Below are 17,124 nucleotides of genomic sequence, written 5' to 3'. Positions count from 1 at the left end.
TATTATACTCATAAGTATTCAGCAGAATACTTATGAGTATGAGTAATGTGTTTTTTATTGTTTTTTGTTTTTTATCCCTTCAACATTTATTAACTTCCTCAAACATAATTCTCAAATTCATCATTATATAATACTAGACATGTTGACAATGTTCACTTCTCTTTTTTATAAAACCAGACATGACCAGTATTCCTTGATATTGTGGTTCTCGTATATAGAATATGTGGAAGATTCCTGATTTTTTATTTTTTTTTTTTGGTCTTTTTTTTAAAAGTGTCAGCTGATTGTTACTACATTGCTCTGTTTATTTTGTTATTATGCCCTTATTGTCCTTAACCAGGTTCAATTAATTCATCATTGTTGGAATGCATTTTAGCAATGCACACCACACCATCCCTGAACTTATAACATATTACTACTTAGTTGCACTTTATTAGCCACAGTTGAGGCCTTAAACATTTTAACCATTCTCCTTGCTTTTATTTACATGTCCTTAAATGTAAATGGATTAGTGAAGGTGACAAGGAATTATACCTTTCAGCTGGATCCACCAGATCAGCCCATTAAACAAAACACGGCATTTCCATTATTCACCATTAGAGGGCAACGCGACTTGGATTCATCTTACCTGCCGTAAAAAGACCAGAAGAAGAAAAAGTATCTGCACGCGCATCTGTAGCTAGTAACCGGTTGTAAACAAAGTGTGAGCCCACTCTGAACAGTGGAGAAAACATCTTGTGTTTGTCTTTGAACCACACAGGTATGTGTTAACGTTACTATTTCAGCCAGCGTACAGAGATGACCCTTTCACCGGCTGTGGCAGTAAATGTAAACAAACATATCAGCTATCAAGCTAAAAGCTAGCATAGTGTGTTCTGGAATAGTCCATTAACTGTTGCTATGGTTACACCGTCTGTTGTCCCAAAGACCCTGGGCACTTGCCTTCGCAGACACGTCGTCGTCTTGTGAGTTTTATTCAACAACAAATCTGCATTTTGACTTAAATCAATTAACGTGTCTTTTGGGAGGTAAACAGGAGGACAGGAACTACTTTACGAGATGGTGCAGCTGCACGTGAAGCGCGGAGACGAGAGCCAGTTTCTTTTCAGCAGCACAGTGGACGCGCCTCTGGAGACGGTGATCCAGCAAATTACAGCCATTTACAACGGGAGACTCAAAGTGGAAAGAATATGTTCAGGTGAAACTGATATCCTCCAAGCTTTCTGTACACACTATTGGGGATGAGCGGCGTCAGTAGGCTGCACTCACAATTATTTAAATTGAATATGGCAACGATTTATGGCAAAACAGTAACCAAGTTGACTTATAATCATATGAAGCAGAGACAAAAAAGTAACTCACATTTCTAACGGGGTATAAATTATCACTATTGATATGAGTGCATTTGCTGTTGCTGATTTCAACTACTTTTCAGCAGTAACTCAGTATTTTACTTTTGAGATGTGACTGAGCTCTAGTAAATGCTATCTTTAATCTAATAGGATATAGTGGCTTTTTCCTGAGCTTGAACATATTCACAGACTTGTGTCAATCATTAATGTACCCTCAGAGATCCCAGAGCTGGCAGACCATGGCATTACATTGCCACCCAACATGCAGGGGCTGACAGAGGAGCAGATCGTGGAGCTGAACCTGATAGATGAATGGGAAGATAAGTGCGTGCCCAGCGGAGGGCCAGTACTCAGGAAGGACGAGATTGGGAGGAGGAACGGACAAGGTTAGACCGTGAATCTTGAACAAGAAATTTATTCTAAATGAAGACCTTGACACTTGATATCCTTTTTAGAATGTCCTTTGCACTACTAGTCTGGTGTCAGGTTTGGGGGGTCCAGATGTTAAACTGTACGTGTTCATCATGTGTTTCCCTTTGCATACGGTTGTAGCTTTGAATTGCAAACTGTGACACATGTGGACAGAGATTAATTTTGTCAAATAATGAATTGAGAAATCATTGAAGCTCTAAAGTATGTCTTTTCCTTTTTCATTGTGTGTCCTTACTGTGGATAAACTACAGTAAATGACTGTGAGAAGAGATACATTTTCCAAGCATTTATCTTTATTTGCATGGAAGCGTGTCGTATAAAAGTCCAGTATATGTTCATATACATATGTTTATATGCAAACAGTAAAAAGGGGAAAAATGATTTCACTAACAATAAAGACATCAATCTCTTTACCTTCTGCCAGCTCCAAATGATAAAATGAAGGAGGTATTAATGAGAACAGTGGAGGAAGCAAAGGCACTTATCTCCAAAGTAAGTATGAGATTTATAATCAAATCTTAGGTCTTGCTTACCAAGGATCAAAACTTTTGATTCAATCTGTCTTTCTCTATATCCTTCAGAAACAAGTTCAAGCTAATGTGTGCTTTACCATGGAGATGGTAAAAGAAGCCCTGGATCAGCTAAGGGGTGCGGTCATGATTGTATATCCCATGGGGCTGCCTCCTCATGACCCTATCAGGATGGAGTTTGAGGATCGGGAAGACCTTTCAGGAACACAGGTTAACAGCTGGATGTGTCTCAGTAGTTCTCAGTAGTTAACATTTACTAGCAGTCATTGGCAGTTTATTTAGATCCTATTTCTTCTTGATCATTTCTTTTTTCACCTTTCACCCCCCATTGCTCTGCTTCTGCCCTCTCCATCTGTCTCCTTGCCTCAGGCATCTCTGCAGGTGATCACAGAGGACGAGTGCCAGCTATGGTGGGCTGGCAAAGAGATGCAGAGAGGGAAAAAACTGCAGGACTACATTGGCAAAAATGAAAAGACCAAGCTAGTTATTAAAATCCAAAAGGTAAGAGTGAGAATTTTGTGGTATATGTCAGGCAATGTATTTTTTGGTGGTTTTGAGAAAAACTGTAATCCATTTGTTGCCGTTCCCTTTAGAAAGGGCAGGGGGCACCAGCGAGAGAGCCTCTGCTCAGTGATGAGCAGCAGAAACACATGATGATGCATTACCACAGAAGGCAGGAGGAGCTCAAGGTGAGGAAACATCCTGCAATAAAACACACTTCAAGAAATCATGTCCTGTTTTTTTTCCTGAGAGAGCTTCTTTAATCTTCCTCTGGTGACTTTTTCAGAAACTGGAGGAGACGGATGATGATAGCCATATGGACTCAGAGTGGTCTGACAGACAGGCCCTCAAAAGACAGTTTCAGGGCCTCACCAACATAAAATGGGGTCCGAGATAAAGACAACTAACTCTGATTGCCACCTTGACCACTATGATGCCTTATCAGGATCATTTGACATCTCTTGGTGTCAAAAACCAAGCAATTTACTGAAATGTAAAGAATGTGTGTGGACACATTGTATGATAAAACAGGTAATGATGTCACACTGAGGCTGATATTATAAACCTGATTTATTTGACCTTGAATCTGATCCCTGTACACCGTCTGATTGTATCACCCTGTTGTAAAGTAACATTTTTTTTATTGAAGCTGTGAAAACAAAATAAAATGTAAGTGTTATCTAAGTTTCCATTTGTGTGTAAAAAATATAATACAATAACTTCCAATGTAACACATATACACAGCATTCATATTTGTATTAATGAAATGTTAATGGACATTCAATAGTTTTATATCCCAGTGCAGGGACAAGGATGCTACACCTTTCCTCTCTTTGTCTCCCGTCAGTGACACACACCTCTGAAACTCGGTGCTGCTCCGAGGCAGGAAGTTCCCAAGAAGTAAATTGCCGTTCCAGCTCTTGTCCCAGCAGGGATGAGGAAGCTGTTGAGTTCAGAATGTTTGATTCACCGGAGGGTTAAACTGTGTGGAACTACTGACGGAGCCGAAGCAGTGATTCAGAAAGGTGTGGCCAATTTTAAGGAGCACTGCATAAAATTAAAAAAAAAAAAATGCAAACATCCTGGATGTAATGAGTAGATTTAAAGGAAAATTTCAACTTTTGTACATTCACCTCCGCTGGTTCTTTAAAGAGACTGATCAGTTTTGGTGGGTGAAAATGGAATACATGCCTTGGGTCTCTGATGTGAACAGCTGCCAATTTTAACCACCGCTAATGTAGTTACACTATAGGGAAAACACTGTAATGTTCCTATTTTTGTCAGTCATAATGAATCACTGTTGACTGAATATGAACATCAGAGCATTTTTACCACTGCTATGAAAGATAACACTTAACACTTAATTAAACCACAAATTTGTTCATGATGAAAGGGCATTTCAAACCCAGTGGGAGTTAGAAGGTGATAGCAACAGACTGACATTCCCTGGCATGTTCTTTGGTTTATGGTTATTTATCAGCTGTTATGAGACCCCTTGATAATTAATCAATACAGTAATATTGTTGACTGAATGTGGGAGCTTTATGACTTCTGTCAAGACCAGTGACTTTACCCTTTTAGTAGCAGTAAACAATGTTTCAACCTGAAATCCTAGCATCTTCATCTGGTGGTGAATGTGAATAAATACTCTGAAGCAATCACAGAATTTATGATTTTGTGACTGCAAAATTAACCTGTGACTACGCTTTTACAGCATAAAACCCTGTTGACCCTTTAAATTACTGCAGTTTCACATAAACATTACATTCTTCATAAACTGAATGCTCGTACAAAAATGGCAAAAAAAAAAAAAAAAAAAAAAAGACAAACTGCTTTACAATGTAAAAAAAAAAAAAAAAGTTTCTTAGTTTGTCAGTACTCAAAGGCTGGGAGCTGCTGGAGAAAATCCTGAAAAGATCCTGAAGCTGCTGAGTAGCATTCAGTTAACATGAGCTGCCATTCAGATAGGCATTCATCCAAATCTCTTGTATGATCATCTCTCTGCGTTCAATCCTCTCCGCTCGTTCTGCTGCCTCACTCACGTAAGTCACCTCCTCCCAGCCGTATATTGCCTTCCTCTCTGCGGCTGAGATTAAAGAGCTCTCTGTCCCCTCTACATCATCATCATCTTCTTCCTCATCATCATCATTCTCATCCTCCTGGCAGTTGAGGGTCTGGCTGTGGGGCCTGGGTGTGAGTCTCTGATCTCTGAGCCGCTGCCCTCTGCATGTCACTCGGACAGATACAGCCAGCAGTGTGAGCAGAAGGCCGACGCACACGCTGGAGGTGAACAGCAGCGCTGCCATTTCTGAATGCTCTGTATGGGAAATGAAGGAAGGAGATCTAACAACACGTGGATTACACGTCGAGAGTGCATGCATGTGAATAATGTTTACCTTTGATGTAGGCATAGGTCAGGAGAGAGTTGCTCATCATAGCTCCTGAGTTGTCCGGCCTTCTTGAACCTTTGGGAAAAGGTTTCTCCAGATCTGCAGGAGGGGCTGGTGTGAAAATTAGAATTATTATGCAGAGAAAAGGATAAAAAAAAAAAAAAAAAGCTGGAATTGCAGCAAATGGTATGATGCTGTTACCTTTTTCTGTGTCCACAGTGGGAGACAAGGTGGAGCTGGAAATGTTGGGGTCTGCCTCCTTTAGTAAAGTCTGCGGTACTATTGCAAGGAGGACAGAGGAGACAGTCTTTGTTGCAGTAGACTGACAGACGTAGTGAATCTACATTTGATCATTCATCAGCACGCCACTTCCCACATCCAAGACCTCCTGGGTCCACCACATTCTCAAATTATGAATACTTTCTGTCCAATTGTTTTGATAACCGGCCTACAAGGTTAACACACATTGTTTCGTGCTAGATGGAGCCAGCAGAGCCAGTCAGAACAATTCTTTCAGCACCAGACTGAAGTCACAACTACTCATATTATGATACATGAACAAGGTTTGCTGGATGACCTCACTGGCATTTGTGCCAGTCGCAGGAAGTTTATCAGGATGTCAGCCTTGACCCACAAAATCTGAGCTCGGAGCCTATTATTCTGAGCTACTGTGCTGTTGGGTGCGATGTGATAAGAACAGCTGATGGCTGAGATCAGTAGATAAGAATCCACAGTAGGAAACTACAACTGTGCACAGAAGGAACTATCACATAATGAATAAAGCAAAAACATATGTGACCTAAGCTATCACTATTATCATGTAAACCCGTTCCTATTTTTGAAAGGTCTCTCTAATCTATCACCCTGCTTGTAATATTGTGCATGAGGAAGGAAAAAAAAAGACTCCTACCACAAGAATAGACCACACTGAGGTACTTTCTGGTTCCTGGAAAGCAGGGATCCCTAAAGGTCTGGTTGCTGACGGCAACAGCACACGTCTGTTTGCTATAGCAGGCCTTGGACACCAAGTGTACAGCTTCATGGTTCAGACACTCTGAAGGGAGTAGCAAACAGAAAGTCAGAGTCATAAGACACAATTTTCTGTGAGTGTGTGTCAAATTTGGGACAAAGCTCAAATATGTACCTCTGCTGCAACAGCTGAACCATTGATTCACTGTTCTGCAAGAGTTTGGTTGTAGTTTAACTACAAATCACTACAATTATTTTTTTTTAAAGCAGACATCTGATGTTTCTTTTTCTCAAGGAAGGCAAATACTTAACTCAGTGCATGTATGTTAGTTAAATAGTTTATCTGAAAGCATTCAACATCCAGGTAGTTTTAAGCATAAATTATTACAATTTGGTAACAAATGATGATGAAATTAAGCCTTTACCTCACACTTTTTGTATAGGTCTTTTTCACAGGTGTATTCAATAACATTACCAATGGCTGGGGCTCACCAAAATGGAATGCAGCCATTATTGATGTAATTAGTTACATCTGTGCATTTGGCCAACTATATGCTGAGAAAAAGGCCCACCCTATAGTTTTTGCTTGTGTTTCTCTTCATTAAGACCACATTTCCCAGGAATCCTACTGCTTCCTGTTCTGTGCTTTGTCCGAAATCACTAACTCTCTCACTCATGCACTACTCCCTATATAACAGACGCTCATCAGTAGTGTATATTCACTGGACAATATTTCTCTTTGTTCCACTGTAGGAATTTTTGAGGGTACTATATACTGTAGTGCATCATTTTAACACTCAGAATTTGGACACTCAATAAAACAGAGGACAGTAAATAAAGTGCACTGTACAGTAAATAAGGAGTGATTTAAGAGGTAATATTTAAATTTTACTTGTGTCATCATTTACCATTTTTCATAACTGTTTAGATCTGGACAGCACTTGCTCTCTGTTTCATGCCACACAAAAATCCAGCAAATTTCCTGCATAAGATGACTGAATGAAACATAATGTAAAATGCCAAGAGGAAATACATCATAATGCTATAGGTTGCCCCTTATAAGCTATTACTCACTGCTGATTAACTGTCTGTTGGGCTAAATCTCCATTTCCTCTTTCTCTATGTGTGGTAAAATTAAATACATTTTCAGAGTAGTTTCTCAAGACATTGTTCTACTTGTAAAAGGAATCATCTGTTAGTTACCACCAGAGAGAAAACTGAATAACCTGTTGACTCACCAAATGGGGGTGGTCTTGTCAGGTGTGAGGGGCAGGTGTCAGTCTGGCCCAGACCTCTCCCATAGACAGCTGCATAGATGTTCAGCACCTTGGGGGGCTTACAGCGCAGGACCATGGTCTCTCCCTCACACGCCACATGTCTTTTGTGTTCAGCTGAGTGTGTGGGAAAAAAACCCAGAAAGGATAAAGAGGTGGAAAGGATGATGACGGTGCGTTAGGATGGGGGCAAGGGGTGAGATTTTTGTCCTCAGCTGACGTTGAAACAAGAAGAGCGGGGAGGGATATGACAATAAACAGGTAGGGACAAGTGAAATTTGAGCTGCTGAACTCACTTGGTTTACACTTGTAGTCCACATGGAGGTATTTGGTAGTTCCAGGACAGGGGTCCTTCCCAAATAGCAGGTGGTTGACAGGCAGTTGGCAATCTCTGTGGCTCTGACACTCTGACAGCAGCTTCTGCCGGTGCACAGGATTTGATGTTACACTTGAGACAGCCAAATCAGATGCAAAATGAGTGATGCACTGACTGGAATGGGAGGCAGTGGACTGTGCCTTCACAAATCTGAATGACCATCAGACCATCAGCAGCCAGCTAATCAAAGCCTGATGTGTTCAGTAAAAAACTAAAACAGGAAACACCCACCTATACAAAACTGACCAAATGAGAGTGAGAAGTGTTATATATTCCATACTGAAATGTACCTGTAGAGCAGTAAAAGCTGAACAGCTGTGGTTGTGGGCTCTGAGCGGAGGGTCTGCTCTGCACAGCCGCCCCTCGCTGCTCCCGTAAAAGGCAGACTGGATGGAGATGGTGGAGTGACGTGGACAGTGGAGTCGCAGAGGTTGTCCGTCACACGCGTGAGCAGAGTGACTGGTTATGATTCTGAACAAGTAGTCTGTTTAACAAAAGGCATTAGTTAGTCTGTAATCCACAGGGGAAAAAACACAGCTGCATTCAATTCATCTAATTAAAATAACCATAATGGAGGATCAGGGACCAACTAATGTCTCTGAGGGATGATGCAAGCAAGATGAGGAGTCCACTAGTGCTTACAGGGGTAGAAATAGACACAGTAAGTGACTAAAAAAAAACATTTAAAAATAGATTCATTTTAAAGCAGCCAAATAACCATTGTCAAAGAGTTATGCATTTATTTTTTATCTATTGCACCTGTGGTTTGGGGTCTGTTTTAGCCTCTTTGGAGCTCTATTAAGAGTCTCATGTTGCTTTGACTGCAAGACCTCTTTCCTGGGTGGCAAATTCTGCCAACTGGCTTTAAACCTAATATGACCCACCTTTGTTGCATGTTTTGTAAATGTGATTGAGTTACTTCTGATTCAAAATGCTTTATCTTGAGATGTTTAGGTTTATTTGTCTTACACAAAAAGGAGTTTGCAAGACTTTAAAGTGATTGATATAAATCCATTCTAGATAAAAATAGACATTGGATTGTCCTCCTCTGCATAAAACAATGGTGGGAATGGTTGGTCTCTAACTCAGATGAGATAAGAGATTGGTGCTATGAATTGTATATGACTAAACAATAACTAGAATCACAACATTACATCATTACATCACCTTGTCTCAGACAGGTTCACAGAATCTTAAGTAACACACAAATCTCAGATGGGATCTTTGGGACAAACATCTGGGATTAGCAAACCTGGACATGTGTAAAAACTTCAATCCACGATATATTTACATTGCAAATATAAGTTTTCACTACTGTAGCTATTACTACACCACTCAAAACAGTACAGTCTCATACAAAAAACCTAAAGACCTTCCTGTGATCTTTAACCACCACCACCATCTTACTTGAGAAGTCAGCCAGTCCATTCATGCGTCTGGTCCACAGAAGTAAAGTCAGGTAGAAGAGGCTGTGGCTCCAGTCCAGCCCGTGGCAAGGACGCGTCCAGCTCATGACTCGCATCCCCTGCCTCTGAGATCATATTAAAGAGACTCCCAGAATTCAACGAGACTTCATAGAAAATTCATGCAGAAAGGTGAAATAATTTGGGGGAAATCGCTTCTCTATCCATCCGTCTCCCTTCACTGAAAATATCCAGCCGATGAAGCACAAAACAGTCCCCTGTCCCACTGCAGCAATGGATCACAGTGGAGGTTAGAAATAGCAGCTGCGCAACAAGTTGTTCCAAACTGACAGAGGAGGTGATTAATCCGACACGAGGTGACACTCCCAATCCGAATTTCCCCACTGTTCAACACCGCAGATTTGTGAATGGATCCATGTGGAAACTGAAAGCGACTTGCAGTAACAGCTGAGAGGGAATTATGGTGTGGGCGTGGCAGATAAAACTATTTTAAAGGGAAGAGGGGCGACGTACTCAATGGTATGACGCACTGGCAGGACCTTTTATTCCCCCCCCCCCCCCCCCCCCCCCCATGAGGCGCATGTTTACTTTTTGGATTATGGCAAACTGCTTTCATTCTGTTAATTTCCTCCTTATTCTCTCCTTCTTTCTATCTGTCACGTTTCTGCCTTTCTCTTCCTTCTTTCCCAACACTATTAACTCACTGTTGCAATAAGCAAATTAATGTTAAAAACATGGTGACTTTATTGTTTTCTGTATATGAATATTGTTATTTTTTCTGAATTATATCCCTCTCTGTTCTTGCTTTGGCACATGTCTCTTTAAAATGATGATCTGCTCATTCAGGGTTTGTGTGTGTGTCCCACATTAACTTCAACTGTAGTGAAGAGTCAGTTTCCATTTAAAAAGATCAAGTTAAAAGTGAATGATATTTTGATTCTGTTTCTTTTCATCAACTCTTGATGTCCTAACTGTGGTGCCTTTCAATGAAGAAGGGGGCCTACTGGGTAAATTGCTCCCCAGCCCACATCCATGACCCACTCCATGGTAACCAGTCAATCTACATGTGAGACCTACAACAGTCAAACTGACAGAGACGTCAAAGTCTCCACGGCCAACTCCGCAGGGAAAGAATTGGCAGAGGGAGGAACTGAGGGCTGATATTTTGCATACAAACTGGACAGGCCCCCTAGTTTGTTCCTTTTCTCTGTAGTTTAGCTTTAGGTACCCAGGGAGTGGCTCCAAAACCCCCCTTTCATGTGCTGTTATCCCTCCAAAGCCTGTGGAATTTTGTTGTCAAACTCCAAATTTCCTGCACTTCAGACAACATACAGTCAAACAGGAAAGCAGAATTTGCACTTGAGAAGATGTATTCAAAACATGAGGTGTGGCAGAGGAAAGTGCTGAAATATTTAGATGTGTAAGCCGGGAATGTTTAGATTCTTCTAACTATAAAAAATATCTCACTGAATGAATGAAGAAGCGCTCCATCGATTGATATAAGTTTACTCATCATGAGTATTCTTCAGCCTATGAAAGCTGTCATATAATTATTATTATCTGAGAAAACAACCCTGATGATGTCACAGTGATGTCATCAGGGTTATCTCTGTTTGGGCTTGAGACTTGGACAGAAAACCTGCGTCATATGGGGTGTGGAATTTGAATGATGTGGGAAAATTTATCAGGCAGAGAAGGTCCACCAGAAGATGCTATCTGTTGCATCATGGGAAATGGATCCAGTGTTTTTGGAGCTTGACCCATGCTAGGGACTAAAAGTTAGGATGTCTTGGTCTCTTCTGCTTTGATTTTTACCCTTTACCAGGTTTATTTTTTAACTTATGTCGGCAAATATTAGAATAATATATATGTTAATTATCTATAACATCATTTATGGATTATTAATGCTCGTTTAAAAGATTAATGTAAATGTGAAGTGCTATAAAATGTTGAAAAGGCAAAGATTCTGCCAAAGTTGTCATAAAAATAATCCAAAACATATTGCAGTTCATTCCTTTAAATGTTTCCAAGACAATGAAGCTATAAAACCATCTCTCCCAGTGTTTGGACAGACAGATGCATATTGATTATGCATCTGGCAGACAAACTTGATCAAAGAAGAATTCTCACACGACATGTGTCTGGGAACAAAGCCTCTCGATTAGATAGCAGCAGCCAGAACATAAAGACTAAACATTTGATTAGTGTTAATGATGTTTTGTATTAAACAGGAAAAGGAGGAGATACATCAAATAGGATCAACCAAGGAAAAGAAAGACCATGGAGTCATATTAAAGTTATTTAAAGTTTCTAGTAAAATGTAATTCTTTCAAAGTCAGCTGTGATGGAACACATAAGTCTGGGCGAGGTGTCTTTATTTACTTGAAACAATCAAAACCTGTTTTGTGTTGTAATCATATAACGTTCAACAGAGAGAGAATCATTTGATTACTTTGAAGTCTGAGGCAACTGAGGAAGAAATATAGACACATAGATAAATAGTAACAAAAATTAAGCAGAAATGTGCCGAGCTAAGCTTAAATGAACATAAAGTTTGACTTGCTAACTTTGCTTCAATGTATGCAGCAGTTAGGTTTCAAAGGTGGACAGTTTTTACAAAAAAATATAAAGAGAAAAAAGCAAAACTTAAAAACATAATGAGCCTTAAGGTTCACAGTAAAAGGAGACTCTGATGGTCTTTGATAATTTGCACTGATTTGGTGAATCAGTGCAGTTTTGACTAACACTAGTAAATTTTGGACTTTAGTTCCCCACATTCAAACCTGGCTTACAGTTCAAAGGGTCTTCAGAGGGTTTCCTGCAGAAAGAGGTTAGCTGTTGCAAAAATAATCATGTTTAGGCTGCAGTGTCCATCACATCTACAAGGTTATTCTTATAAAAAATAATTATAATTTTGCTAAATTGCACTTGCACCGTTCCACACACGACAAAGAATCACCAAGACATGGAAACGGTTACTTTATTACTTTTCAAACTGAAAATGTAAAACAGGAAAGACTAAAATTTCACGCGTCTTCACTTGAAATCCACGTTCATCTCAAACTGGGAATCAATCGCAGCCTGTAATTGAGGAAAGAATAAAAGCATTGAAATGAACAGTAAGCAATCACATCTCATACATCATTGAATTCACTATTAAGATACTCACCAACTCTCTTTTTGCCTCTTCTATTTTCACTAGCGCGAGAGATGGGCTCTATTGGGTTTAGAAGGAAAAAAAACATTTACTAAAAGGAAAATACAGCAACGCACACATAACCATCCACTTAAATGTTTTATATAGTTCCAGTTGTCTGTCTTATCTATGAAATAACAGCACCGAATAATTAAGATTATTACCCATTAGTTTCAAATGAATTTGGGTAAGCATATAAATAGCAAAGAGGCTCAGTGTGATGTTCAAATTAGCTCCCTGATGCAATTATGCTAAGCACTACTGCACAAACAGTTATATTCATTTTTAAATTGTCAATCATGTTCATCATCAATGTAATGTTATTAACAAATTGTAACTGGCTGGCTACCAATATCTGAAGAAATACCATTATGAAAAGATTTGTTAATATATATATATGGATAATATATGTTGATAATATGAAATCACTATTGGTTGGTGGTCATTGAGACAAACTGAAAACAAACATACTGGGCTTAGGTCCATGTAAGGCTCCAGTTTCTTTTTCAAGGGAATTATTTCTTGTTTGAGTGCAGTGACCTCCTGAAGAGAGAGAGAGAGAGAGAGAAAAAAAGATGACACACTTCAAACCCTGGAAGCAGAAAGTGTTATGTTTTCACTCCATGAAGCTTGACTGTGTTGCAGTTGAAATTACCTGAGAGAGCTGCACAATAGCCTGGTGTGTGATGGACTTGTCCATGTTCCTGGATACAAGTTGAGCCTGCAGGATTGATAAAAAGGAGAATAAAACAGCCAGCAGAGCTTTGTGATAGAGCTCTGTCATGCCTGCTGCTTTGTGGCTATTATAATTTAGATTATCTGGTGCCTCCTGACAATGATACGAAGGGCGTTGACTGTTAGACCTGTCCGTGACATCGTCTCTGTGCTCTAAACCAGAGGCAGTAACATGATGCTCACATTTCAGCCGGGTCAAAATACAGCCTGTCTCTATAAACAAAATAAAACCAGTAAGTCCTCAGAGGAAAGAACTGTGGCACGACAGGTTATTTGTTTTATTTCCATGGCAACGCTATCGAGCTATGAATTACATTATCTGCAAAGCATATTGGCTATTTAAACTCAATTTTTAGCACATTAAAGCTTGTCTTCTTTCCTATTGCTACATACTAGCAAATGCTTTTCTAGACTCTTCATCCTTTCCATTGTTCACACTCCTAATTGAGTATTTTTATGCCAATTGGTTGTTTGATTTTTTGGTTTGTGTTTGTGTCGATTGAATTTCTTTTACTAGTGGCTGAATACACCAATAATTTATGCCTCCTCGGGATGCTTAGCATGTTGTCACAAGAGCAATTTCTTACATTTCAGCACAGATGATTGTAATATACAATACATTTAAAAATGTATCAACATCTTTATGCACAACTTAAACACTTAACAGATACAAGTATAACACCACAACACACCTCTGCCCTCTCCCTTGTGTTGCTAAACTCTTTAGTCTTTCTCGTCACGAAACCCATGCTGAGCAGCCTCTCCTCCGCTTTAGCGCTCTCCACCGACTGAGACTTGACCGTTTTGTTTTTATCCCTGAAGAAAACAAAGAACACGGGTTACAGATGAATCGCAGTATGTGGCAGCAAATGGTTTATTCGTGTTGTGACTGGATTTTGGCATGTGCCGACATACAGTATGTGATAGCACAGGACAGGGCATGTTGTTACTGTAATATTATATATTAATACAATAATAAATATCAACATGTCATCATCTGCATCCATTTTCTTACTCTTGTAAGTTGCTCCGCAGCACCAGAGTGGCACCGAGTCTCTTTCTGAGGGCCCTGAGATCCCTCTCAAGTCTTCTGTTTGACTTCTCTGCTTCCAGAAGTTCATTGGTGAGGTTGTTCACTGCTGGCATAAAGCTACACAAGACATAAAAATCCATGTTGTTGTTGTTTTTTTTTTTTAAACCAGGGAAATTATTGACTAGACTACAACAGAGCAACGACAGCTTACCTGCACAGCGATGTGTCTCTGACTCCGAGCACCATAGCATTATCTACTAAAGATGACAAGTAGTCAGTAGCAGACTTCGACAAACTTGCACATGACAGGCCAGCACCTTGTAGAAGAACATCCTGGAGATGAGCACCTAGATGGAGGAAACACTGTTGAGTTCTGTGAAAATGCTGTGAATACTTTGTAGTGTTATTTTACACTTGACTCAACCACATACAGCATAGTCTATTTAAGATTTATTACGACTCGGGTCTTATTTTATTATTACATAATTGTGGAGATCTGGGAATATGGAAACTTTGCTCAAAAGACGTCCAATGAGACAGGAAACACAACTGATCAGACGATAATACGGGTTTTATAGAAGATATCTTGGTTTATTAAAACTTATTTTAAAGAGAAAACAAAGGTGAATGTTTGTATTATTGCACTGTCAGTATGTGTGCATTAGCTTAGGTATAGTATGTACGGATGTGTCTATAAATATGAGGTGTATGATTATGTATTACTGTGTGTGTGTGTGCAGATATTCATAATCATGTATATATAGGATATGTTGTTTATTATGATTTTGATTTGGCTTCATCGGAGACTGTGCTAAAGACACAAATAAACAAATAAATGATAATTTACAGATCATCTTACCAGTTCATATTTGACCCACTGTACTTGCACATGCAAAGAATTTTCCTGTGTACTAAAGGATAGGGCAGCAAATAATGATTAATTTTTATTATTGATTAACCTGAAGAATAGTATCTCAATTAATCATTTTGTCTATAAAATGTCATAAAGCCTGTGGTGATGTCTTCAAATGTTTTTTTGTCTGATCAACGGTCCAAAATCCACACAAATTCAGTGTACTATCATTTAGACACAGAAAAGCTTCAAATCCTCACATTTGAGACACTGCAACCAGCAAATGTTTTGCATTTTTCCTTTAAAAAATGACTAAGATGATTATTTGATGATCAAAATAGTGGCCAATTAATTTTCTATCCATCTATCAATCGTTGCAGCCCTAATGAAAGATTATTACTGAGATTTTGGATCTGACTTAAACTGTTGGTCTATTTACGGCTTGTCTGATCGTCTGATCAATTGTGTGTCTTCATGGCAGCACTTTAGCGAGTACAGTCATAGCAGAGAATGGCCAAAAATGTTACCCCAGTTGCAATAAACTGGACTTATCCTTTAAAATTGCGTTTCTGTTGATCCCAGCTGTTTCAGGTAGTTCGCTTAGAGTAAAACAAAACAAAAACATCCACATGTCACTGCGTCCATCTCTGCTGTCTGTCAGTTACGCACCTTCAGCCTGATACTCTGAAGCTTTCTGTTTGAGGTCTTCTATGAGGAGAGCTGTGTCACTGCAACGGGCTTCACTGGACTGTGCCAGCTGGTACAGTATGTCTACTGTCCTAGTGTTGACCTCAAACTGCGGCACAGCCTGATCCCCAAACACTGTGCCGAGCCAGCTGTTCACCTGAGGAAGCCACATCACTAACTGGATGATATAAACAAAACCAACAACAGCAGTCACTGCGTTAACTGACCAAGACATGTTAGCAAGACATTGTACGTTACCTTCTTGATCTTTTCACACATGACGAGGAACGAAAAGGCTGCAAAAACCACAACAACTAGCTTCTTCAAACGTAGCCTATAGGTGGTCTAGCAGCCCGAAGAAAAAACGACAACAGTTTTCTGTTTCTGGTTTCGCGCCCCCAAAATCATTCTAATAACTTCCTGGTTACCAGCCAATGAGAAGACGACTGAGCGAGCGTCCTAGCTAGTTTTGCTAAAAACAATGATTGACATTTTTAAATACAACAATAATTGTTTACGAACTAAATAACTAGAAGAAAAAATGTGTGATGAATAATAATAAAGAAAAACATACAATAAAGCTCGCTGCATCAACAAAGTCTATCCGGTTCACGTTTCCTCTAGACTCACAAAGATACAAATCAGGTCAAGATGGTTCACCTATTATCTTTGTCCACTAGATCGGATCAGTGTAGAGTTGGAAGTCTGACACATTTATGAGAAACTTACGCAATGACGACAAAATGAATAAATAAATAATGCCCCGTGAACCTTTTTGCGTTTTAAATATTTGATTGCATTTGACACAGCAGGGAAAGAGGAGAAAATGTCTGTTCATCAGTGCAAGATCAATATTCATGACTCTCAGGTGTACGAAGAAAAAAAAAGAATGAAAGAAGGAGAAAAAAGTGTAGGGAAGGAAAACCATATCAACAGTAATACCAAAACGATATAAATCTTATCAATTAGTGTTAAGTCAAAATCAAATCAATAAGAGGTCTGATCATATAGACTGGCTCTTTTATTATGCATGTTAATTCTATTATTGCATAGTATGCCATCATTCATATCATATTTATAAAAAAAACATAATAATGTAGTAGTCTAATTTGCAAGTGCTGGTTTAAAGATTTCTTATCTTGAAAAATGATGTTTATATATGCAACCAGCTTTCTAGTGTCAAAGTGTGCACATACATCATTCTGCACAATGAAGCTCAAAAATCCAACTGTAGGAAAGACAAGAAAAACAAATTTTTGAGTGGAGAGGTACTTTAAAATGTCGTGAGTGTAAATAAAATATTATATTACATGCAAACAAAGTAATTCACTGCCATTCATGTAAGTATTAAATCACATTTGGCCAAAAAAAG

At 39.2% G+C, this 17,124-nt stretch overlaps 3 protein-coding genes across 4 annotated transcripts; 1 reads left to right on the top strand and 2 right to left on the bottom strand.

Moving 5' to 3' along the window:
• Positions 1 to 633: 633 nt before the first annotated feature.
• cfap298 (cilia and flagella associated protein 298) lies at positions 634 to 3,494 on the top strand. The gene is made up of 7 exons (XM_067608203.1): positions 634 to 1,198; positions 1,571 to 1,738; positions 2,209 to 2,276; positions 2,366 to 2,524; positions 2,684 to 2,815; positions 2,908 to 3,003; positions 3,102 to 3,494. Exons 1-7 carry the CDS (start codon positions 1,060 to 1,062, stop codon positions 3,210 to 3,212), a joined length of 873 nt encoding a protein of 290 aa, XP_067464304.1. The 5' UTR covers positions 634 to 1,059; the 3' UTR covers positions 3,213 to 3,494.
• A 388-nt stretch (positions 3,495 to 3,882) lies between these two features.
• On the bottom strand, positions 3,883 to 9,717 carry eva1c (eva-1 homolog C (C. elegans)). The gene is made up of 8 exons (XM_067608201.1): positions 9,232 to 9,717; positions 8,115 to 8,308; positions 7,745 to 7,868; positions 7,413 to 7,565; positions 6,116 to 6,259; positions 5,407 to 5,484; positions 5,212 to 5,316; positions 3,883 to 5,132 (listed from the first exon to the last, which is right to left on the bottom strand). The coding sequence occupies exons 1-8, from the start codon at positions 9,344 to 9,346 to the stop codon at positions 4,759 to 4,761; spliced, it is 1,287 nt and encodes a 428-aa protein (XP_067464302.1). The 5' UTR covers positions 9,347 to 9,717; the 3' UTR covers positions 3,883 to 4,758.
• A 2,495-nt stretch (positions 9,718 to 12,212) lies between these two features.
• On the bottom strand, positions 12,213 to 16,231 carry haus1 (HAUS augmin-like complex, subunit 1). Of its 2 annotated transcripts, none has more exons than XM_067608199.1 (9): positions 16,011 to 16,231; positions 15,735 to 15,926; positions 14,424 to 14,559; positions 14,195 to 14,329; positions 13,872 to 13,995; positions 13,100 to 13,165; positions 12,916 to 12,987; positions 12,418 to 12,465; positions 12,213 to 12,329 (listed from the first exon to the last, which is right to left on the bottom strand). In XM_067608199.1, the coding sequence occupies exons 2-9, from the start codon at positions 15,922 to 15,924 to the stop codon at positions 12,285 to 12,287; spliced, it is 816 nt and encodes a 271-aa protein (XP_067464300.1). In that variant the 5' UTR covers positions 15,925 to 15,926; positions 16,011 to 16,231; the 3' UTR covers positions 12,213 to 12,284. The 2 variants fall into 2 exon arrangements, with proteins under 2 accessions (XP_067464300.1, XP_067464299.1); XM_067608198.1 differs by having other exon boundaries at positions 15,735 to 15,909; positions 16,011 to 16,220.
• Positions 16,232 to 17,124: the final 893 nt, after the last annotated feature.

Source organism: Thunnus thynnus, chromosome 13 (genome assembly GCF_963924715.1).
Source record: "Thunnus thynnus chromosome 13, fThuThy2.1, whole genome shotgun sequence".
NCBI classification, from domain to species: Eukaryota; Metazoa; Chordata; class Actinopteri; order Scombriformes; family Scombridae; genus Thunnus; species Thunnus thynnus.
The sequence above is the reverse complement of the archived record's forward strand: the minus strand, read 5'-3'. Positions and strand labels throughout refer to the sequence as shown.